This window comes from Chelmon rostratus, chromosome 13 (genome assembly GCF_017976325.1).
Source record: "Chelmon rostratus isolate fCheRos1 chromosome 13, fCheRos1.pri, whole genome shotgun sequence".
In the NCBI taxonomy this organism is placed as follows: domain Eukaryota; kingdom Metazoa; phylum Chordata; class Actinopteri; order Chaetodontiformes; family Chaetodontidae; genus Chelmon; species Chelmon rostratus.
Genome location: NC_055670.1, coordinates 27377196 through 27403844, shown reverse-complemented (window position 1 = coordinate 27403844; position 26649 = coordinate 27377196). Strand labels below are relative to the sequence as shown.

Sequence of the window (26649 nt, the reverse complement as noted above, 5' to 3'; positions counted from 1 at the left end):
GAGGGAGAGAAGAACAATCAAGGTATTTCCAGAAATACAGGAAGCAGATCTCACATGGTCAGTCAGTGGTTCAGTGGTGTTCCTGATTGGAACCACAGAACCATCCCGCTGAAGGAGAACTAACACAGACAGACAGATGTTCGTCAGTCGAAACAGAGAAGAAGATGCAGAGCACTCACTTCCTTTATTTCAGGAGAAACCACCTCCAACACAAGCCCTCAAACTGTTCAATAAACTGCGACAGACAGTGAACGCACCACCATGTGGCTCTTCACTGCAGGATGAAAATATTCAATTAATCAAAAATTAAATGCAAAAGATGAAGAACAGTGAGACGAGTCCTCCTCTGAACACAAACTGACTGTGAACATCAGATCCATTGAAATAGACGTGTCACATCTCCTTTTATTCTGTTGGCACATTTCACTGGTCTATTTTATTGTCTTAGTATATTTTCATTTCATTGAATTTACGAATATTTTTATTGCATGTTGGTTTATTTTATTCTAGTATCTTAATTTTATTTTGTTATCTTGTTTCTAACTCGGGGGTTGTAATGCAGATTTCATTGACGTCAGGTTCAATGACAATAAAGAAATCTTGAATTTATTATTTACGTTCTGATCGAGTCCAGCAGGGTTCAGGAGGAACACGTCGATACACATCATTTCAAACAAAACTGCAGTTTATGACTTGGCTTTCGTACTTTTGTCCACTATTTGATTTCTATCAGAAATAAAAACATCTGAGACACAGTCGACTTGTTTTTATTGATCTTCACGGGTCTCACATATGAACTGTGAATAGAACCTGTCCAAACCTTTAAATACATCTTACAGGTAACTGAACTTTTCTAACCGAAGTGTTTAATCATCTGAGGATAAAAAACTCTGCCTGCAGCTGGATTCTGAGTTCAGCTCTGGGCAGCAGCACATCACGTGACAGCTGACTCATGAATAATAATAATAACAATAAAAAGTGTTCAGATGTCTCCAACAAGCATGATGGTTTATTCACACAGAATGAATTAAAGAAGGGCATCAAACTCACCGAAGAACAAAGTTCGTAACGCTGTGTCACATAATTACAAGAGAGAGAGAGAGATACGAGTTTCTGTCGTTTCAACAGAAATGAAAAAACAAATCAAACCAAACAGGAAACAACAGGAAGGAGGATGATGTCATGATGAGAGCTGAGCACCAGCAGGGACTACTGAGGTATCTGACACGCACGCACGCACGCACGCACGCACGCACGCACGCACGCACGCACACACAGGAAGTTAGTGTTCTGAGTACATTGATTAATAAACTCAGATTGTTTTTACATCATATAAAATAAACAACGTAAATCTATTTGTCATATTATTATAAAGGATTTTTTCTCCATAAAAAACAAACTCATGCTAAAATCACAACATTCATATTTACAAACTGTGCAGGTTTGATTTCCATCTGACCGTCAGACACAACCATCAGAGAGAGGAGGAAGAAAGATCCACACTTTGTCTTCACAGCTGCTCTGACCTTATAGAAAAAAACCAGTTTGAACTGGAAACCAGTCTGAGCTGCTTCAGCTTCAACACACCTGTTAGAAGATCAGACCACAGCCAGGTGTGACAGGTCTGACTGAGCCGTGGGTCCCTGAACGCCTCTCTGCTTCTGATTCTGAACAAACATCACGTCAGCCCGATGGAGGCGACTTTAAAGGGTCGCGGCGCCCGACGGCTGCGTCGTGATGCATCGTGTCACACCGTGTCGTGTCCCGCCGTGTCACATCACGTTGTGTCACACAAAGTCCCGTCGTGTCGTATCGTCTTGTCACGTCGCATCAAGTCCACTCACATCGTGGTGTGTCAAATCGCATCACATCACGCCAAGTCACGTGTCGAGTCACATCATGTCGAGTCAAGTCAGGTCGAGTCACATGAGGTCGAGTCATGTCATGCGGAGTCACATCATGTTACACGAAGTTGAGACATGTCATGTCAAGTCACATCGTCTTACATCAAGTCGAGTCACATCATGTCACCTCATATCGAGTCACGTCAGGTCGAGTCACATCAGGTCGAGTCACGTCATGTTACACGAAGCTGAAACACGTCATGTCGAGTCACATCATGTCACCTCAGGTCGAGTCACATCGTCTCACATCAAGTCGAGTCACATCATGTCACCTCATATCGAGTCACGTCAGGTCGAGTCACATCATGTCGAGTCACGTCAGGTCGACTCACGTCATGTTACATGAAGCTGAAACATGTCATGTCGAGTCACATCATGTCACCTCATATCGAGTCACATCAGGTCGAGTCACGTCATGTTACACGAAGCTGAAACACGTCATGTCGAGTCACATCGTCTCACATCGAGTCGAGTCACATCACATCACCTCAGGTCGAGTCACATCGAGTCATTTAACATCAGAACAGACGTTTGCTCCTTCGATCAAATTCTCATGGGACAAAAACGACGCTGCAGGTTGTGTTGAAACTGGTATCAGCAGATTGTTTTGCTATAAACTGTCCTAAAACTCAAAGTTGTCCCAGTCTCAGGCAGCGGCGAGAAAAGCCTCCTGGGTAACGAGCGACGTGACGATGCTGCCGAGTACGTTCGTTATCTCGGCAGAAACAAACAGTGAACGTCAAAGAAGAGTTTTTGGCCTAAATACAATAAAACAAAGTCTTTCCTGAGACATTTTGAAATCCAAACGTACGGAGCCACGAAGCCGACAAAAGATTATGAGTAAAAAATATAACATCAATAAATTATACTGTTCAACAATTAAAAAGAGCAGAACAAGAAATAAAAAGCTTTTTTGTCCTTTACCTGAAATAATTTGATAATATACATAAAACTATTTACTCTTATTTTTTGATTCATGAGCTTTCCCATTTTTCTTCTTTCTGATAAAAATAGACATTTAATTTTTCCGTCTTCCCTCAACAACATTTGCACAATTTATTTTTTTCATAAATTCCAATTTCACTTTGACATATTTGAGCTGAGTGGATTTATTTTGTCCTTTTTCTTCTTCAGACAAACTTTGTCACATCAGTCCTTGTCACTTACATAAAATCAATTTGATTTTTGACTTGTTTGATAATGTTTCACTACATTTTGTCAGTTTTGAGGCTCCATACAATCAAACAGACTGAAAACAGGAGACCGACAGTAAATATTGGAGAAGAACATTAAAATGTCTCGAGTCAAACACAGACAGACGAATGATGACGAGCTTTAAATATTCATCACTTTCTGATGTTCACATTTTCTTCTTCGCACTCGTCATCACAGTCTGATGGTCGTCTCACAGAAGACTGACTCTGTGTCATCGATCCGCTGATCGACAGGAGGAACCGGACTTCTGATTAACATCTGAACAAACATTTTCTAAAAATTAAAAAGGTGTGTTGATTGTCCTTTTGATTCAGAGTTTAGAGCGAATTCTATTTAAGATCACAATTAAAACTAAGTCTAACAAAGAAAAACAACAGATGTTACTGGGGCTGTAACGAGAGATGACTTTCATTATCGATCAATATAAAATCATTTTTCAATGACTCGGTGACTAATTTAGCTTCGACATCATCAGAAAACAGTCCATCAGTTTCCAAGGTGATGACTCGACAGGTGAATAAACTGAAGATGAATAAATAAACAGTCAGTTTTCTGTCCTTCACTTTGAGCTGTTGCAGAGATGAGCTGAAGTCTGGCCATGAAAGAGTCCAGAAAAGGATAAAGTAGAGAAAGTCAGCTTACAGCTGTGACTACATTTCCATACTACCAACCAAGACAACATATAAAATAATCAGCTTCCAGTAGAACATGTGACACATTTCATTTCTTTCTTTGATTTCATTAGAATTCAACATTTTAATCTTTCACATGTCTCAGCTTTAGCTCGCAGAGAATCAAAGCCGTTTCTCCTCCGAGTATTTTTGTTGTGTAAAGACTTTGTCTGGATCAATAACCTGATTATTAACCTCTCTGACTCTCAGGTGACGATGTAAATATATCCGTATACATTTCGATATATACAGCAGTGACAGGGACATTCAGAAGCTGCGTCTTATTGGCATCACGTCATTCAGAGAAACAAAAACTACAGCTGAAACCAAACAGACTGTTTAGTGTCACTTGATCGTAGAAAACGTCCGTCCAGGAAGTCTTTCATTTGTAATACAAAAGAGGAAATGATGTCAGAGGGTCGCTCATCCCGCAGAGAGAGAGCGAGACAGACTCTCCACCACGTGTACGTCCAGGTCACCTGACCAGCTAGACCCCGCCTGAATCAGAGACAGACAACGCTCACTGAGGGAGTCCGTGCTCCATCCTGATCGGTCCTCCGCTGTGTCATAAGCTTGACTCTTTAGGCGGGTAGTCCACGTTGGTTACCATGGTGACAACTGTGACAATCTCCTGGGGCGCCGCGATGCTCGTCTGCCGCTGCATCTGCACAACGCGCTCCTCTACGCAGCCGGCCGACAGCCGAGCTTCGGCCTCGTGATCCCAGCATTCCTCAATGGTCTCACAGAGGACTGCCAGACCCTGCAGAGGTACACAACACGGGTCAGCAATACACACAAACACATGCACGACACAAAATATACACAACACGGGTCAGCAATACACACATGCACAACACAAAATATACACAACACGGGTCAGCAATACACACACACACACATGCACGACACAAAATATACACAACACGGGTCAGCAATACACACACACACACACATGCACGACACAAAATATACACAACACGGGTCAGCAATACACACACACACACACATGCACGACACAAAATATACACAACACGGGTCAGCAATACACACAAACACATGCACGACACAAAATATACACAACACGGGTCAGCAATACACACAAACACATGCACGACACAAAATATACACAACACGGGTCAGCAATACACACATGCACGACACAAAATATACACAACACGGGTCAGCAATACACACACACACACATGCACGACACAAAATATACACAACACGGGTCAGCAATACACACACACACACATGCACGACACAAAATATACACAACACGGGTCAGCAATACACACACACACAAAATATACACAACACGTGTCAGCAATACACACACACACGACACAAAATATACACAACACAGGTCAGCAATACACACACACAAAACATACACAACACGTGTCAGCAATACACACACACACGACACAAAATATACACAACACGGGTCAGCAATACACACACACACACAAAATATACACAACACGGGTCAGCAATACACACAAACACAACACAAAATATACAGAACACGGGTCAGCAATACACACACACAAAATATACAGAACACGGGTCAGCAATACACACACACGACACAAAATATACACAACACGGGTCAGCAATACACACACACGACACAAAATATACACAACACAGGTCAGCAATACACACACACACAAAATATACACAACACGTGTCAGCAATACACACACACAACACAAAATATACAGAACACAGGTCAGCAATACACACACACACACACATGCACAACACAAAATATACACAACACGTGTCAGCAATACACACACACACGTGCACAGCAGCAGTCACAGCACACACACACTGAGTGAAGCAGCCTCTTGGACGAGACGTCCGGCTGTCTGCGGAAATATAACGCAGTCTGACTCACGGCGTGTTTCTGCCAGCACTCTCTGAGCGCCGGTCTCAGCTTCTTGTGCACCACCACCTCCTGCATATCCTCCAGTGATGGATGTTGACCCACCTCCTCCTCAAACGGCAGCATATACTCGTCCACTGGACCTAGATCAGAGACACCATCAGAGTCCACAACAAACACACTGGACCAGCATGCAGGCCGACGAACGGATTGTGGACTGGACTGAGATTTGGTTAAAATCCTGATTTAGTACCAGTTATACATGATACACGCAGCACACGTGGTTACCTCACCATCTCGTCATGTTAGCAAAACAACTGCAGCTGTAGAAACTTTCCAGACACGAACAGCATGCACTGCCTGTCACAGTCAGGAGCCAATCAGAAAACTGCTTTCTCTTCTTACCATCAGCAGCTTTACAGCGTGAGGCGAGCTCCCACAACACCAGACCCAGAGCGTACATGTCTATCCTCAGGAAGGCGTCTCTCTGGAAGTTAATGGCCCCCTCCAAGACCTCTGGGGCCATGTACCTCCTGGTCCCCACCTGACAAACAGGGGTGCATTGACACCTGGTTTAAACAGACTAGACAGGTGGTTCCACACCTGGCTGGCATGTGGTTCATTAATATGAAGCTTTGCTTACTTGACTCGACACACAGTGTTTATGAGGTGAAATATTATGTATATAACAGAATATTTATCTGTCATACTTTTTATAGGCCTGAAGTCCTAAAACAATCCAGTATTTGACAAGAAGAGATCAGCGAAAATGAAGAACAATAAAACATTTTGTGCATCATGTGGTCCATTGACCCTCAGGTTGGAAACCAAAGCTTTAGTTTTTCTCAATTGTTTACACACAAATACTGGTACCACCCCCCCCCCCCCTACAATTACTGCTTTACTACTTCTAAAACACATTTTTTTTTTTAAAAACACGACACACAAATACTATTTGAACTGAAAGATGACCAACACGAGGTGGTCGAGAACGCCTTCTGGCTCCTGAACAGGAAACTGTAATTATGGACACGGCCCTGGATAATAACGCCTTAACATCGCAGCAAATACAAAGAAAAATAATAGAAAACAACAAGACATTTCAAAATATTGATCAGGTAATCTTATTAACACTGTTCAGAAAATTCACAATTCAGAAAGAGTCGAAGAACTGCGAGTTAATTGTGTGCAAGTAAGTCCTGAACAATCCCACATGATCCAAACTCTCAACTCTGTATAGCCATGCTAGGCGATATTTCCCCCGCTGCTTGGCCAGTTTTTACTGTAACTATACAGTAAATTCTTCTGTTTTGTATGTAGACCGCTGTATGTGCAACTTTGTGTTGGTTGGGATGTACACTGTGTACGTTGTTTTGTGTGAAAAATATGTTACCGCCTGTGTGTTCTGAGTATTAAAACAATAAAAACAAAATTCTATTATATATATATATATATATATATATATACACACATATATAAACACACTTATGTATGTTTACCAGAACATACATTAGAAATAACATTGTTTTGAACATAAAGTTTCATTTTGCAGGAGAACTGAGAGGTTTTGACATTGTGTGTGTGTATTTTGACTTGTGTGTAGAGTTCTGAGAGTATGAGCCATGCTTTAAGAAAATGTGGACACTGTCCTCACTGACCTTAACACAAGTCTTCACCCTAAAATGTAATGATTTACATTATGAGGACTTGAGTTTTTTCTCCACAGTTTCACAGTATAAACCAATTTCTGTCCCCACAACATGAGTAACACAGACACAGACACAGACACAGACACACAGACACACACAGACACACACAGACACACACAGACACACAGACACACAGAGACACAGACACACACAGACACACAGACACACACAGACAGACACACAGACACACAGACACAGAGACACAGAGACACAGACAGACACACAGAGACACAGACACACACAGACACACACAGACACACACAGACACAGAGACACAGAGACACAGAGACACAGAGACACAGACACAGAGACACAGACACACACAGACACAGACACACAGACACACACACACAGACACACAGACACACAGACACACAGACACAGAGACACACAGACACAGACACATAGACACACAGACACACAGACACACAGACACACACACAGACACAGACACAGAGACACACAGACACACAGACACACAGAGACAGAGACACAGAGACACACACACAGAGACACAGACACAGACACACAGACACAGACACAGACACACACACACACACACACACACACACACACTTTGAACCTCAGGAGTGTGGGTGATGTTGGAGGTAAGTGAGCTGCTACAGCTCGATCAGGGACAGTTCCAAAGTCCACGCAGGACAACGTCTTTTTCCTGTGATTTTAAGACGCCTCAGAGCTGCCAACACTCAGACGCAGGCACCCTCCATCATCACTGGAACAGGATTTAAGGTGGAAGATCATTCAGGTGTGCTCTGTAAGGTGGACTCACCTGTCCATGTGTGTCACCAGGAGATTTTCCCGCCTCAAACCTGAGAGCAAGGCCGAAGTCAGCGACACAGGCGGTGAGGTTTGACTTCAGCAGAACGTTCTTACTCTTAAAGTCCCTGAAAAAAGACAGAGTGACACCTCCTCTATGACAGAACTCCACCTGCATTCTCCTTATATACCTGTTTATGTGTGTGTGTGCCTGTGTGTTTAAGTACCTGTGCACGTGAGTGTTCCTGTGTGTGACGTGTGTACCTGTGTGTGATGTGTGTACCTGTGTGTGACGTGTGTACCTGTGTGTCACGTGTGTACCTGTGTGTATATGTAACTCTGTGTGATGAGTGTACCTGTGTGCGATGGCAGGTTTGTGTCCATCCTTGTGTCCAGGTATGTCTTCGTGCAGGTAGGCGAGACCACGAGACATTGACTGAGCGATGAGACACAGTTCAGACCAGGAGAGGACGTTTGCTTTCAGGTAGTCAGTCAGTGAACCCTGAGGAGAGAACACGACGTCATGTTGATTTATGTCACAGGTGAAACTAAATGAAATCAGAGTAACTGATCAGAGATCAGATCCTCATCGCTTCAGGATCATCATCTACAGTCAATCTGCAATGGACGAGATGTTCTTACTGTGCTTGATAAAACTATGAGAGAAAGGTATAAACAGAAAATCAGATCATATGTTGGATGTGACTGTCACGATATGAAGAGGAGGATTTTTTTTTACTTACTATTAAGGCAGCAGATAAGAACTACCTGCTCTTTCAGACATTGTTCTACTCTAGAAACCAAATGATAGTATACAAAAGTATGGAGGCAGTTTGTTCCACGACCTTGGTACGAAGGTGTTCCAGGATGACTCATGTTTAGTTTTTTCAGGGTCAGTAGCTTTTATTGTCCTGTGGATTAACGAAGCAGCAATCGTTTAGTGTCGCTGCTGAATGTTGATGTTAGCGTTTGGGTTGTTCGCTCCGTTAACCATTTGCAATGGTCGGATGAATCGATGGATTGTGTGTTGCAGTTCTTCGTGCGTGAAGCAGGTGTCCCCCACCTTCTCATGGTAAGCGGTGATGAGCCACAGCTCCACGTCCATGTTGCTTCCTCTCTTCTCAGCTCCGATGAACTGCAGCAGGTTTTCGTGTCTCATCCCGTTCAGGTTGAAGATGTCGTACTCGTTCTGCCACGACTGCTTGTCCTGAAGACACGCAAACGGACAGAGGACAAAGGTCAAAGGTCGTGCCTGCGTGAGCAACAACATGCGACCGCAGTGTTGGGGTCCAGGAGGGCGAAGTGAGACTGAAAGCTGCAGGTGTAAACTCTACACAGGTCAGAGTGTCTTCAAATGCTGAATGTGAGCTGCAGTTTAAGCACAAACACAGAAAGTGTTTAGGTGTCTGTTGAGGTCGCCACCTTGGAATTACACAGTTTTACATTTTTGTTATATCATTTGCATTTTCTTATACTGTGAAAATCTATGAACAATATGTGATTTTAAATTGGTTGCATTTTTGGACCGTCTATCAAGGAGAGAAAGAGAGTTATGGTTAGGACTTTTTCTTGGTTCTACCTCTATCTGTGAGCCAATCAGCACTTCAAGCTCTCATTATGCTTGATAAATAATATTTTTATCTTTAAAATGGTCAGAGCTAACGATCACAGTGCCATAAACTCTTGTCGTGTGACCCTGGCCAATCACAGCACGTCTTATTTCACAATGATGAGCGAGTTTCGCTGTCATCGGTAGGCAGCGTTGTTGATGCTGATTGTCCTGTATACTGAAAAGAAAGATAACACCTGTAGATGCGCTCCTCCTCCTCCTCCTCCTCCTCCTCCTCTGCCATGTTTGTTACCTGACTACGCGTGCCAAGCCCAAAAATCCTGACATGCTGGACTTTTCATCAGAGCATTATGGGGTCATTTAGCATGTCAGACTACACGGGTACAGATGGCCAGAACCAGACTTAACTTCAGTCCTCCACAAGACCATCAACAAAAGCTTCAGTTTGTCTTGCAATGACTTGACAATGTTTGACAAAGGTTTTTAAGCTTTGTGAACCATGAAAACATGTTGGTAAAGCTTTGTCTGTCTTCTAGTGGTGTTAAAAAAATGTTCTTAAGACTTAAACATCATTAAATAGTGACAATATTAACTCTAATTTTTATCGTTTTTCTTCCCTTTTCCCACAAAAAAGATGTTTTGGTGCATCAGAGTCAACGTTTCAGACACAAAACAAAAGCTAATGCTGCCTTTGTACTGCTACACTTACTGGAACAACTCCTTTAACGATCTGTTAAACCCCTGAAGCCGATGACAGTTTCTGCACTGTTCAACTTATTGTTCACTCACATATACTCGGCCAATAAAAGTGATTCTGATGTATCTATATATCTACATACATATATATATATTGATAGATAAATATCAGTGAAACTTGACTACAAACTGCTTTCAGATGTCCTCCAAGGAGTTCATTAAACCAAGCTTTGGTTGTCATTATGAGTCACACAGGGCTGCCAACTCTCACGCACCGACTGTGAGACTCATGCAAGCGACACTTTTCATAAGCTCTCACGCCAGACGTCCATTTTCTCGTGCAGTGAAAAACACATTTATGAGTGATAATGGCAGAAAAAGAGGACGCTGAGAGTTTGGGCAGAGTGGCAGCAGAGCCTCCTCCTCTCATCTGCACCATGCAGCCAGGAGGGAGTGACAGTGAGCTCCTCTTCATTGAGTCAGGGCATGTCATGAGTAGGACTTTACCCACCACAGGGGTCTGGGTCATAATTATCATTATTAATTATAAGTTAAAAACCATGGTAAAAAAATGTGGTTGGTCAGCATCCTGGCCAAAATCAGGAGACCAAACCTAACAATGATATATGAGGATACTAACTTAAACAGATGACACAAAGCATCCTGTAACCATCGTCACCTCCTCTCACTCCGGCCTGCATGCTGCAGAGGCCTGAAGACCCTGCTTGAGAAAACAGTCTTGTGGTATGAGAGCTTGTGGGAACTGTCCCTGATCTCTCATTTTGAGAGACACTTTGACACAACGATGTGATCGTGAATTACATGAAATTCCAAACTTAATCGCTACAAACAAAGCAGCTAAATCGTCCATAAAAGGCACCGACAGTCTGCTGTTGAGCTCAGTCATATATGAACAGATGAATTCACTTTCCATGATGGACGACGGCGCGGCTGAAGAAGCTCAGACAGTACAGACCTGGATGGGGAAGATTTTGACAGCGACGTATTCTCCCAGGAGCTGAGCCTTCCACACGCAGCCGAAGCGCCCCCTGGCTTTGACCTCCAGTAGCTGCAGGGGCTTCTGGCCCAGGATGGGGGAGGGGGGCAGAGGGCCTGGGTCCTGGAGCAAACAACGGGAAAACAAACTGAGAGAATGTAGTGCAGCTCTGACTTACTGAATTCCTTAAATATGAAATACGTGTGCTCAGATCTGACTTCTAGAAGTGTGACTTCTGATTTGTCAGTCGGTGAAATCAGATCAGATTGTTACACTTGACTGGGTATAATGAAGGGAAAGGAAACAGACGACTGGGTTTCTCTGAGTGACTCCATCACAACATGAACGAGGTGAGAAGGTCTCTCTGATGGGACACACCCAGTCTGGACTGGTGCTGAGACTGCTGGGAGTAATGATGGTGGGCGAAGCGTGGACCATCTCAGACTGAGGTCGGCTGGATTTATAGTGGACACTAGAGGTGAACAGGCGCCCCGCCGCTGGTTCCTACAGGGCAGGTTTACATTTCACCTCCACTACACTCAGCATCTGCTTTACAGGATCAGGTGATGCTTTCTATTCCATCGTTTTTTCACGTTCTGTCGCTGACTTTGACACTGAGCTGTGCACATTGGTTCATAGAACTAGAGTTACATCAGGTAACCTAATATTTCTCTGTTTCTACACGGGAGACGAGCGCCATGTGATCTGTGTTTCCATTCATTTCTACGGAGCAGCTGAAGCTCTGCAGTCTCATCATTTTGTTAGATGTTTGTTGGCGAAAAGGAGAAAACGAGTCTTCAGCATCCTTTATGTTGTCTTCAATTTTAACAACCTCTACCACTGACATGTCGGGGAATACAAGCAGCTCTCTCTGTCGACGCGGTCACCTTGACTAGAGCTTTCACATTCATGAAATTTTAGGGTACAATTAACAGTTGTATAAATAACTGTGACGAGCAATTTATTCATCTTTTCTGCTCATTTTTTGGTCATCAAAAAAAAGGCACTCCTTATAGTTTTAAAGCCATGTTTATATCCAAGCACTATTATGTCATCATCTAATTAATTCAGCAGAACATCCAAAAAAAATCACAAAGAAACATTTTATACTAACGACGGCGACAGAAGTGTGTTTGTGAGCAATGATGTCGTATCCGTGGATACAACGTAAACTACACTCGCATGAGTGTAAATCCACCTTACTGACTTTCTGCCAGAGTCTCATCAGTCATGCACATCCTCTACTGACCAACATGGGGACAACATCCGTCAACAGTGCAACAACAACAACAATAACCAACACAGAGCGTAAATACTAACAGAAACAAAGAGACAAGTGTGTTTTCAACAGAAAAGTCAGGCTGGAGGGGGATAAAGATGCAAAATTAAACCCAAAAATGGAGAAAGAAAAAGCACATGAAGCCAGTTATGAAGCATTATCCAGTGAAACGGTTTGATCTTCTTACCTCAATCATTATATGAAAGGCGTGCTGAGAGGCAGAAACAGTTTACAGAGTCAGAGACAAGAGGAGGAAGCAGAAATACAAAGAAGGAGAAGTGATGGAGACTAATTCATCTGATCTAGGAGTTTACCTTGATTTGATTCAGAAAGTACAACATTTTCATATCCTCGTGCAAATTATCATTTAGTGAAACTGTTAAAAGTCTAGCTGCAGCGTCTCAGTGATCAGCAGCTCTCTTTCTTTAGGCAGACCAGAACCAGAGAGAAGGTGATTTTATGGGATATAACAGCATGTAGACATTTCTTCAGCTCTGGTTCTGACTGTCTGCCTTTCATTCTGTTGTATTTTTCAAGTGGTAAAAAGCAGATTTTGACACACTTTTTAACATTTTGGAATCCAATAGGCAACCAAAGCTCCTCAGTTCATCTTTAGTTTTATTAAAAAGAATCATAATGAGGCCGACTTTAGCACAAGAGGTGTAACATATATTGAATCTCGCAGTGAAAATATGGCTCCATGTGGTCCTGCATCTGTGACGCTGTCTATCGTGACATTACAGTTGTTTACTTATCTCTCTTTGTTAAAAATTGTATTCTTTTGTTTGAACAGCAGAGGGGGCAATAACAGTGGCCAAGAACACAGAGTCCCATCATCCTTTGCATGCAGGCCAAGCACTGTGAAAGGATGCTCCATCGACTTTTAGACCTGATGTGTGGCAGCATTTTGGATTTCTCATTTCGAGAACACGAAACATGGTCAACTACAGGAAACACATCAAACCTGAGAAGCCGTTTGGCTTCAAATCACAACAAAAACAAAGCTTTAGCCAGACCAAAGGAGGCTGAAAGAAGCATCTGGAGTTCAGCTTCAGTTCACCCCATAATAACAGCCACAGAGCTGAAGAAGTAACACGATGCATCAGTGAATATTAATCCAGAGACTGAAGGCCGGTTTCTGTGGTCTACAGCGATTCTAGATTTAAGAGGTTAGAAAACACGCTGGAGCCAAAGTCTACAGTAACATCAAGGCCTCACTTTATTCACACAGTGACAGCAGCTCTGCACCAAAGACAAAAGCTAAAGTGACACAGAGCCTCAAAGCAGCAGAGAGCATCTCAATAACCACAGATAGGAGGACTTCACCAGCTCCTCAGAGCCACATCACAGTCACAGCTCAGGCTGCGACCGGCCAAAGGGAAATGGAAAGTCTAGTCCTGCAGACTCACACGCTGGACTCAACACAGCTGAGGTTTGTGCTGTTTGAGTGGAGCTCGACATGAAGAATAACAACAATCATCACAGTGTCGCTGTCGTTACAGACCACACAGGAAACATGTAGCGGTGAGAGAGGCCGGACTGTCTCCACACAAACTGTTCTTCACACACTTTAAACCTGCCTTCACCAGCGGGTTAGAACATAGACCACTGCACCGATTGGTCGAGTGAGGAGCTGCGTGTTTTCACTGGAGTTCAACTACCACAGCTGTGCCGAGCACCGATCAGAGACTGCTAAAGGACATGAACTGATCACATATGAGGTTGCCTGCTGAAGACTGCTGCTTTGGTTCTGTTTTGAAATTGATCATGGTTCAATCATTCATTGCCAGTTTTCTTGTGCATGGCGGCTACTTTTATTTTATATTATGAAAGAAGGAGAGCAGAAGCACTTGAAGTAAAAAAAATATGTTATATGAATAAAAAATGCTGCGTACACTACTTCATTAATAAAGAATATTCTTTCAAATCTTTTTCCTTTTTTCATTTAATATTGCAATAAATATAAAATCATGGCCTCTATATCGAGGTACTACCATATCTACCATATAGAGTTTTTGCTATCATCCCTACTCGGCACCGTAATGAAAGAGTAAATGATGACTCATGCTCTGATGTTTATAATCAATACATGGTATAAGCTTGATGATAGGCCTCGGATCATTGATTGGTAATATTCAGCTCTGGAAACAGTTAAGAGACCACTACAACATTATCAGTTTCTCTGATTTGACCTTTATAGGCATGTGTTTGAGTAAAAAAACCTTGTTGATTTATTCTATAAACTACTGAAAACATTTCTCCCAAACTCCAAATAAACATGTTGTTATTCAGAGCATTTATTTGCAGAAAATGACAAATGGTCAAAATAACAAAAAAGATGTGTTTTCAGACCTCAAATACTTCACTGAAAACAAGTCCATATTCATTTTAAACAACACAACACTAAGGTTTAAAAAGGACTCAGTGTTTGGTGGAATAACGCTGGTCTTCAGTCTCAGCTGTCTTGGCGTGCTCTCCAGTCTGTCACATTGCTGTTTGGTGACTTTATGCCCCTCCTGCTGCAAAGATTCAAGCAGCTCAGCTTTGTTTCATGGCTTGTGACGTCCTTCTTTCTCTGGATCACATTTCAGAGGTTTTCAATGGGGTTCAGGTCTGGGGATTGGGCTGGCCATGACAGGGTCTTGATCTGTGGTCCTTCATCCACACCATGATTGACGTAGCTGTGTGGCATGGAGCACTGTCCTGCCGCAAAAACCAAACTTCAGAGTTGGGGAACATTGTCAGAGCAGAAGGAAGCAAGTTTTCTTCCAGGATAACCTCGTACGTGGCTTGATTCATGCGTCTTTGGCAAAGATGAATCTGCCCGATTCCGGCCTTGCTGAAGCAGATCAACACCGATCCTCCACCAAATGTCCCAGCGGGTGTGAGACACTGTGGCTGGTAGACCTCTCCAGGTCTCCGTCTAACCATCAGCCGACCAGGTGCTGGGCAAAGCTGAAGACTGGACTCATCAGAGGACATGACCTGACTCCAGTCCTCTATGGTCCAGTCCTTATGGTCTTTTGCAAACCTCAGCCTGGCTCTTCTTCGCTTCTCATTGATGAAGGGCTTTTTTCTAGCTTTACACGACTTCAGCCCTGCCCCGAGGAGCCTGTTTGGGCCAGTCCCTCCTTGCACTTCAGCCCAGCTGCCATTTGCCATTCTTTTTGTAGGTCACTTGATGTCACCCTATGGTTGCTGAGTGACATTCAATGAGTTGACAATCATCCTGGCCAGTGGAGAGTCGTTTTCTCCCTCTGCCGGTCTTATGAACCGACGTTCAACGCCTTTGGCATGGTCAATAGTTAGTTTAGGTGATCACCTAATCAATACCTCACTAAGCAGATTGATAATGTTGCACTCACAGACAGTGTGTGTGTGTGTGTGTGTGTGTGTGTGTGTGTGTGTGTGTGCCTCTCACCTGTGTGGGCACCAGAACAGGTGGGTAGGCCAGTTTGTGGTGCCGATACATCCAGAAGGAGAAGAGAACAATGGCAGTGACGGCCATGATGGGAACCAGTGAGTACATCAGAGTGGTCAGCACAGGAGGCTTCGCTGTCACTGGTTTGTTGGTTGCTTAGCAACACACAAAACAATTAAGTCAATTTATGAAGTTACAACGACACAAACTGCAGCGCTGATTGAATTACAACATGGTTCAGTGAGACGTAGCGTCTGAGTAGTACGGTCATTAAAATAGCTAAAACACAAGTGAGCAGCTGAACTTGATCACGTGGCACAGGTCAACAGGTCAACAGGTCAACAGTTCCACAGGTCAACAGTTCCACAGGTCCACAGATTAACAGGTCAACAGGTCAACAGGTCAACAGTTCCACAGGTCAACAGTTCCACAGGTCCACAGATTAACAGGTCAACAGGTCAACAGGTCAACAGTTCCACAGGTCAACAGTTCCACAGGTCCACAGATTAACAGGTCAACAGGTCAACAGTTCCACAGGTCAACAGTTCCACAGGTCCACAGATTAACAGGTCAACAGGTCAACAGATAAACAGGTTAACAGGTGAACAGTTGAAGAGGTAAACACCAGAACACAAACAGGTGAGCAGGTAAACAGATTAACAGGTGAACTGGTAAATACATGGAGATGAAACAGTTAAACAGGTGGACAAGTAAAGGGGCAAACAGTTAAACAGGTGAACAAATAAACAGGCCAACAGAAGAAAAGGTGCACAGGTGTACATGCATCTTACTTGGTATCGGGGGCTGGTTGCTGTCAGGAATGTAGAAGAACTTGTCATTACACAAACGTCCTTCACAGCAGCAGAAGAAGACTTCAGGAGCATCTTTCTTTTCCACACATTCACTTCTGTCAGGAGGAGAACAGCAACACATTTCAAAGCTTCACATCACTGAATATCTGATCAAACTTCACACTTCAGTGATCCTGTTTGTTCAGGAAGCTTCAACACATTGTCTAGTTCAGGTCCAGCAACGGTCACGACAGACCCAAAGGTCAGGATCCCTAACCACAGCTGGTCCTGCCCAGGAGGGGGCGTCCAAGCGCCCTCCGTGTACCACAGGTTCCTGCAGCAACCAGTGTAAAGAATCCTTTTCTGCATTCTGTCCTTCACCAACATTTTCCAACTTCTGTTGAATTTTTGCCAGTATATTTTTATGGCAATTTTTTATAGTTCTTATACTTTGCAGCAATATATATTTATTACTTTATTTTTAATAGTTCTTTGTATAAAATGTACATATATTTAGTCAACTTTTATTTTTTATTGTGTATTTCTCTATTCTGCTGTTATTTCCCAGCCTGCTGTCTGTAACACCTGAATTTCCACAGCTGGGAAATAATAAAGTCTTATCTTGTCTTATGTTGTGCTTCAGCTCTTAAAATGTGACCACACATTATTTCCTCCACCTGTACAGAACAGGGACTGAAGCCCTTTGAAGAAAGCAGCCCTACTCCACCACAGTTGGACAGTTTAGAAAGACGTCCCCAGGCCACTCTGTCCTCCACTCCCTTTCATTCTCAGTATTGCTGCGAGTCTGCTGTATAAAAATCACATCTAACGTTTTATTTCTCTCAGTTTGAACAGAGAAACTCTTTTCACATCACTTATGGCTCCATTAGTGTTCAAAGAGCTTATTTTTAAAACCCATATGGAAAAAGGAAAACTTGTCACGACAATTAAAAACACGTACGAGTAGTGTGGACATACAGACATTTCTAATTTAATCATCGTCTTCAATTAGCTGAGCTCTGACTTTGGTCATGATTTTCTATGAACCTCCTGTTCTCCTTCCTCAGAGTCACAGACCTGACGACACCTCTCAAATCAGGGAATTAAAGTTCAGGTTTACCTGCTCTTTGTCATCATATGACTGGAGGCCATATGAAAGAGAGCTAGGAGGGGCTGTCAGGTCGAAACATGTTGCCTCCACAGACTGCAAACTAACTCTCAGGTAAGACTTCAGCCTAACAGCTAAATCTGTGAGTTCTGGGACAGTTAACAACATTCACAGTCAGAAACTGAAGTCTTTCTGTGGTGAAGATGCTGTAACATGTCAGGACTCTCTACACCTCCAACCTGAGACAAATGACCGTCTGCCCTGAAGGGACAGAGATGTTCCACCTCATGTCTCTAGTCCTCCTTCAGTCAGCTGAGTTCGTCAGAGGACAGATAGCAGCAGCTTTCAGTCATAGTTTCAGAGGTCCCTCTCATTTCTAGAGATCATTTTCCAGGACATATTAAGTGATGTCTCTGATGAGGCTAATGACACCCAGTGTGAGCTACAAGCACAAATGTCACGTTATGTCCAATTTACCTGAACAATGCAGTATTGTGCTTGAAGAGACAATGTCCTTAAACTACCTTTTGAAATGTAATGAGTTAGTGGTCGTCAAGATAAAAGCTAATAAAAATAAAAAGTCCCGTCTGCATGTTTGTAACCCAGAGATAATGATTTTTGACTCCAATACAGTTCATAAACTACAGCCTTAAAGCCTGTATTTGTTCACATCGTCTCCATTCAGAGTTCGCTCAGTTATCAGCGGCTCCTTTTTGGCTGTACAGACATTATTACTTTATTTACTTGTGTTCTCAGGCTTTGTTTCCTAGGAGTCTATGTTGTATGGACATGTAGCAACACCCATATGTATCGTCCTCGTCAAATAAATGATATCAACGTGTTTCATGTCCGAGTTACGACTCGAGAAGGAGTGACAGTTTTAAGTCAAACTGAAACCACCGAGTTCAGACTGACAAGTTATTCAAAGTGAGACATTCCTGCTGTCAGACTGCAGTCAGTTACCTGTCGTAACAGTTGACGTCATCCAGCCAGCAGCCCTGTTTGACCACCTGGACCACTCCGGACACATTCTTCCAGGTCGCGAAGCAGTGAAGTCTCTTATCTTTCTCTCCGACACAGGTGACCACCCTGCTGAGGTTCCCCTGATCCTCCGACACAGACGAGGACGAAGGGTTGTAGTTGTAGCGGATGCACTTCTGAGTGTCTGAGCGGCCCAGGATTGCACCTGAAGAGGAAACAGGAGATTAACACACGAGGGATTAGTCAATTAAACTACCCTTGCTAGTTGGCACCAGAAAAAATAGTGAGTTAAACTCATTATTTTTCTCTAAATGTACACATTTGAATGACAGGATCTCAATTCATAGAGCACAGCAGGTTTCTGTGTCCAACATATTTAAATCTCTCTGGTCATAGTGTCAGGTGAAAATAATTCCAGAGTTTGTCTCTACATTCTGTTGTCCTCTCTCTCTCTTCTCCTGGTTCAATTAGCAGTGTGAGCTACCGCTACAAATGTCACGTTATGTCCAATTTACCTGAATAACACCAATCTGAGGCCGTCACTTTCAGTGGACTCACACTGACGGGGCACAAACACCCTGAGCGACTACATTGCAGCCCGTTTCGAAGCTGCTGGCTGCAGCACTCTCGCTAAATACTGGAAAACTTCAAAAGCTGTTGTCTCCCGTAGCGACAGACAAAAAAACAATGGGAGGACAGGGTCCAATTAGATAGTATGAGACGGGAAGTCCTCCAGTTTGATTAATTGAAAACGTAATTTAGGTCAAACTGAAAGCTTACTTATTGGGGTTATTCTGTAACGTGTGGGTATTTTGATCTTTTAAAAAACATAGTTACAATAAGTATGTCTCTAGTACTGGTTTGTCTGTTAGAGGACAAACACCCCCCCCCCCCCCCCCCCCCCATCAATCAGACTTCCATTGTACAGCACTTTTCATTCATAGCAATGTCACGCAAAGTGCTTTACATAATAAAACCACACACTCCCTGCCCGACCCCCAGCACACACATTCCCCACACACCACCCCCGATCCACGCATGGTTAACGCAACGTTAAATGACCGTTATCAATACACGCTCAATAAGAACAGGAAATGAGGAGACACTATCAGAACTTTTCATGAATCTGCAATGAGGAAACACCAAAAATAATAATAATAAAAATAATAAAAGACTGATCAAATAAAATAGATAAATAATATAATAAACAACGTGAAACCAGAAGCGTAAGATGGGGAATTAAAAGGAAAATAAAGAGAATAAAATAATTAACCAACCAAGAGGAGATGTGATGAAGTAAAAACAGACACAAGAAAAGCCCTATGTAGACAGACACAATGAAAAAAATAAAAATAGAATAAAAAGGAAAACAGGCTGAAACAAACTAATAAAGAAATAAATCAAATAAATAAGGCTCAATGACAAGCCAGATTGAAAAGGTGGATGTTAACTTTGCATTTAATGGGGAGCACAGACAGAGGACGAGGATCATCGGAGAAAAAACATGAAATCAGTTTTGGCTTGAAAATGTTGTCAGCTTTTTGTATTTCTTTTATTAACTGCTGTCAAAAAAGAATGAACAGATTAAAACAGAAGCTCTGTTCTTTCTTTTGATATGTTCACATATATATTATATTTTTCACATTAACTGTGAAGAGAAACAAGAGTTGATGGAACCAAACCTGTCATCCATCCCCCCAAGCATCAATGCTACCAATACCAGTATCAACACTACTGAGACAAAGTATCAATACTACTGACACACAATACTACTGAGACAAAGTATCAACACTACTGACAAACAATACTACTGAGACAAAGTATCAATACTACTGACACACAATACTACTGAGACAAAGTATCAATACTACTGACACACAATACTACTGAGACAAAGTATCAATACTACTGACAAACAATACTACTGAGACAAAGTATCAATACTACTGACAAACAATACTACTGAGACAAAGTATCAATACTACTGACAAACAATACTACTGAGACAAAGTATCAACACTACTGACAAACAATACTACTGAGACAAAGTGTCAATACTACTGACACACAATACTACTGAGACAAAGTATCAATACTACTGACAAACAATACTACTGAGACAAAGTATCAATACTACTGACACACAATACTACTGAGACAAAGTGTCAATGACACACAATACTACTGAGACAAAGTATCAATACTACTGACACACAATACTACTGAGACAAAGTATCAATACTACTGACAAACAATACTACTGAGACAAAGTATCAACACTACTGACAAACAATACTACTGAGACAAAGTATCAATACTACTGACAAACAATACTACTGAGACAAAGTATCAACACTACTGACACACAATACTACTGAGACAAAGTATCAATACTACTGACAAACAATACTACTGAGACAAAGTATCAATACTACTGACACACAATACTACTGAGACAAAGTATCAATACTACTGACAAACAATACTACTGAGACAAAGTATCAACACTACTGACACACAATACTACTGAGACAAAGTATCAATACTACTGACAAACAATACTACTGAGACAAAGTATCAATACTACTGACACACAATACTACTGAGACAAAGTATCAATACTACTGACAAACAATACTACTGAGACAAAGTATCAACACTACTGACACACAATACTACTGAGACAAAGTATCAATACTACTGACAAACAATACTACTGAGACAAAGTATCAACACTACTGACACACAATACTACTGAGACAAAGTATCAATACTACTGACAAACAATACTACTGAGACAAAGTATCAATACTACTGACAAACAATACTACTGAGACAAAGTATCAATACTACTGACACACAATACTACTGAGACAAAGTGTCAATGACACACAATACTACTGAGACAAAGCATCAATACTACTGACACACAATACTACTGAGACAAAGCATCAATACTACTGACACACAATACTACTGAGACAAAGTATCAATACTACTGACACACAATACTACTGAGACAAAGTATCAATACTACTGACAAACAATACTACTGAGACAAAGTGTCAATGACACACAATACTATTGATAGATACAAAGAGTTTGTTTTAAGGTAAAAAACACAACAGTTCTTATTTCCAGGTGATTTTACACAAATGAAAACAGAACTATGAATATTATATTACATTTCTAAATCCTTCACACCACTGGACAGGTAGCAGTGTAGTAATGAAACGGCCACTGCGGCATCAAGGGAACAAATCTTACGCAGGGAAAAATGAATGAAAATGATTTATTTCTATAAGAGGAGCTGACAGTGACGTTCCGTTACATGTGGCTCCACAGCCAAACACAACCCTGAGCCCTCCTTTGGTGGGATGTTGTAATCCGTGATGGGGAATGGACGACACTTTTCCATCCTCCTGCTCCAACTGATTAGTGGGCACTATTTCAGCACAGCCTTTTTTCAGCATAGCCTTGGACCAACGATTGATTGATTGATTGATTGATTCCTTTATTTCGAACATGTAAAAAAAACAAAGAAAGACAGAGCAAACAGACAAAAGTGATCATAATAAAGAAGAAAAGAAAGAGAAGAAAAAAAATGTATTAATTAAACAAAAAAAATCACCTTCTTCAGTTCAGCTGATCTCAGATTACATGAGCGAAAGGGAGTAGGAAGAAGTGTAAACTTATTAAACCCTACCCCTAAAGTACTATTACAGTGTTATAAAAACTGTAATAGATCATTGAGAAATAAGGTGTAGTCCTCCTTACACCTTCTTTTGAATCTGGAGACCGGGAATGGGCTAATGAACTGAACCTGTTTTGAACAGGTTTCATTCATGTTTTTTGACTTCTTCAGTGCTTTCAACACAATCCAACCATCACTGCTGAGGGGGGAGCTGGAAGGAGCCGGAGTAGACTGTCACCTGGCTGCATGGACCATCGACTACCTCACCAACAGACCTCAGTATGTGAGGCTTCAGGACTGTGTCAGATGTGGCAGTTTGCAGCACCGGGGTTCCACAGGGTACTGTCCTCTCTCCTTTCCTCTTCACCCTCTACACATCAGACTTCAGACACAACACAACCAGCTGCCCCCTCCAGAAGTTCTCTGATGATACAGCCATCGTTGGATGTGTATCGCAGGGGAACAATATGGAACACAGGGAAGTCATCGCTAACTTTGTTGACTGGTGTGGACTAAACCACGTGTACATAAACGGCAAGACTAAGGAGATGGTGATAGACTTCTGCAGGAAGCATGTTGTTGCATCTGCAGTCTTTTACTCAGTGGTCTGCTGGGGCTGTGGAAGCTCTGAGAGGGACAGAAAGAGACTTAATAAACTGGTCAGGAGAGCTGGTTCTGTCCTGGACTGTCCTCTGGACACCACTGAGGATGTAGGTGAGAGGAGGATCTTAGTCAAGATGACATCTATCGTTCACAACCCCTCCCACCCCCTGCATGACACAGTGGGGGCCCTCAGCAGCTCCTTCAGCAACAGACTGCTGCATCCACCCTGTAAGAAGGAATGCTACCACAGGTCCTTCATCCCAACATGAGTTAATGTAGTGCTGCGTTTACTTACATACTATTTATGCACTACTATGTGATTTATGCTTAACATTCTGCTATCACATCCGAGCAATATTATGTTTCTTTCTTTACATACTAAACTTGTGCATTTTATTTCTACTGTAATACGAACATTTATCTACTGTGCAATACTTAATTTATCCTTACCCACTATGTGCAAGTTTCAAAACTTTCCACTGGCAATGTTATTTGTTATTGTTCTTTTGAATGAAATGTACATATAGTCGATTTTTTATTATCATTATTATTCCTGCTACTATTGTTGCTGTCTGTAACACCCTAATTTCCCCGGCAGGAGATTGTTAAAGTTATATCTTATCTAATCTCCCTCAGAGCTATGAGGCCTGAGGAATCTGCAGACACTGTGGAGTTTCATCTGAAAATAAAACACTTTGACTGTGGTCAGAACTAAATTAACAGATCGCTATCATTAAATCTACTAAATTCCTCAGACTGTAGGGACCTATGATTTAAGATAAGATAGACTTTATTGATCCCACAACGTGGAAATTCTCTTGTTACAATAAAAACGGAGAGAACAGGTAGACCAATAAAGACAATAAAAGAAATACTAACTTTGATAATAAAATGGAATCAACTGTTAAACAGAGTATCGTGCAAACTAACCAGATGGGGATGTCATCTATAAAAGTCAAGGATTTCCCGATCCTTTGAGGCAGTTTTATCACAGAGAAATGAACAGAAAGCACTATGATGCTGCTTTGTGTTACACAGATGTGTGTCTCACACACTCACACACACACAGTTATGACCCTGAACAGACATCTGAAGTCAGTTACTTTCATTACTTATACTTTTTGTTACAGACACACACGAGGTTTGACACCAGACTTGATACCAATAGGTACGATTTCTCCATCTGAATTAAATCTATGGGTTAAATTCAGTCCCAGAGGTCAGAGTCTGATTTGAAGGAAAATAAAACATCACTTCCTGCTGTTCTGAAGGATGAAAATATTTCATCAAAATGACTTTTAACACGTTTCTGAAGATGTGACTCAAATTCAGACAAAGTCATGCTAAATTTTTACAGGCACAAGCAAAATGAGAGCATTTTTTTGTTATTGTATTGTTGTTGCTTTCTATTATTTGATATCTTAAACAAACTGAGTGGATTTAAAAGAATGTGATGAAAAATAGAGTAGAGACAGAAGTCAACTGTGGCTCTCAGATGAGGATGAATTTGAGATTGAGCGATCCGGGTTGTTAATGAATAAATCAGTTTAACCATTTCTGAATAATATTTTATTTCTCAGTTCTTGAACATCTTGTGTTGTTTGACCTGCACAGATGAATTTATCTGACTGAGACATGAAGAACATGATGGTTTCACCTGTACACTGAATTCACTGTTTCACTTGTTTAAAGATAAAAGATAAGTTGGAGCCACAGCTGGAAGTCAATTAATCTGTGAGTCCATCAACAGAACATTTGTTACCAAACTAATCCTGAGTCATTTCTAAAAATCATAAAAACAGTTGTTAGGGTTTTCTGACAGTAAACTGAACGTCTGGTTTAGGTAAAACAATACATTTAATCTAAAGGCTTTTATATATATTATATATATATTATATATATATATATTATATATATATACCGACCAAACGACTAACCCCTAAAACCAATCAGCAGATTATTCGATAATAAAAATCATTGCCTACACATTGAGACATTTCCCCGTGCATTCTGACATTTATTAAAGTGAACTAATAATCTGTTGTGAAGATCAATGCGCAGATTAATGACTACTGATGTATCCGCGGGGAGACTTTTGACTACAAATACTACGTCTTGTCTACAACTGCAGTACTCCCAATGCATGTAACATTACAGCAGGTACCACCAGGTATGAGCTTCGGTGACGACACACTCACCTGAGGAGCACGAGATGAGGAAAACACTGAAAGCCAGTTTGGTCGCTGATCCCATCGTGGATCCAGAGGAATTTCCTCAATTTCTTTTATAATCCCAAAGCGAAGACAACCAGGATTAGCGTTCCTTTAAACTCTTTCCGTCTTGTGCTGAACACCGAGTACCTTCAACATGTCACTGTCCAAACTGTGAATTCAGTCCCGTTTAACGGTTTACCGTGATCAGTCGGTCACATGTAACCAGCGTGAAATGAGGTGAATCCGGAGCTGCAGGTATAACCCGATAATCTGAGGACAGGCCCGGTCAGAGAGCTGGATGTGTTAGCAGGAAGCACCACCGAACAACCCGACTTTTAGCTCTGTTCATCGGGATCAAAGGCATCTGAACAGGCCGATTCACTGCGGAAGAGAAGCTAATGTCACCAGTAACGTTGGCTTTTCAGTTGGCATTTCAGTCCAAATGTCGAGCAGATGAACAGCTTTCTTCTCCGGCATCAAACACGACATTTTTTTATCGATTCGCACTGATTTATCGGATTTCCAAAGCGGGATCGTGTCGACTTCCATCCGTTAATGACGTTAGCTAAAATAGCTGCTGTTTAAATTGCTCCAGATTCCTCTTATTTCTTAAAACTTCCACTTTTTCTCAGAGCTAACCGTCACAGAGAAGGAAAAGTTGACCAGTGTGTTCACGACATGCTAACAAGTAAAATAAGACTCTGGCACGCTAGTCCAAACATTGTCTTGGTGCTGTGATCCTGGATCAGTCCACGCCAGGAAAACAGCCCTCCACCACCAGCCAAAATGTTACCAAGCGAAGCTACAGTCCTCAATCCGCCGCCGACTACCACAGCTGGGCCATCGAACAGCAAGATGGCCCGGCTAGCCGTTAGCTTAGCTCCGCTGCTAGCAGCCTGACTGGTTTGATGGGAGCGGGTTTTCGAACCGGACACCGAAGAGGAAAACCACAAACCACAACCACAACCGTGTAGGTTTCTCTCCGTGTGGGGGTGGAACGCAATGAAGACAAACATCCGAGGACCGTTCCTCCCCGCTGGGGCTCCTCTCCGCTGTTGTTGCCCGCCGGGGCTCCTCTCAGTCCTCAGCCCACTCCCTCCCTGCCTGTGCGAGCAGAGGTAAGATG

At 42.1% G+C, this 26649-nt stretch overlaps 1 protein-coding gene across 1 annotated transcript; it reads right to left on the bottom strand.

Annotated features, from left to right (window-relative positions):
• Positions 1–991: 991 nt before the first annotated feature.
• acvr2aa (activin A receptor type 2Aa) lies at positions 992–26649 on the bottom strand. Its single transcript, XM_041950338.1, has 11 exons — positions 25509–26649; positions 18996–19218; positions 16925–17040; positions 16134–16288; positions 11413–11556; positions 9234–9377; positions 8527–8672; positions 8184–8298; positions 6090–6228; positions 5697–5827; positions 992–4550 (listed from the first exon to the last, which is right to left on the bottom strand). The coding sequence occupies exons 1-11, from the start codon at positions 25561–25563 to the stop codon at positions 4356–4358; spliced, it is 1563 nt and encodes a 520-aa protein (XP_041806272.1). The 5' UTR covers positions 25564–26649; the 3' UTR covers positions 992–4355.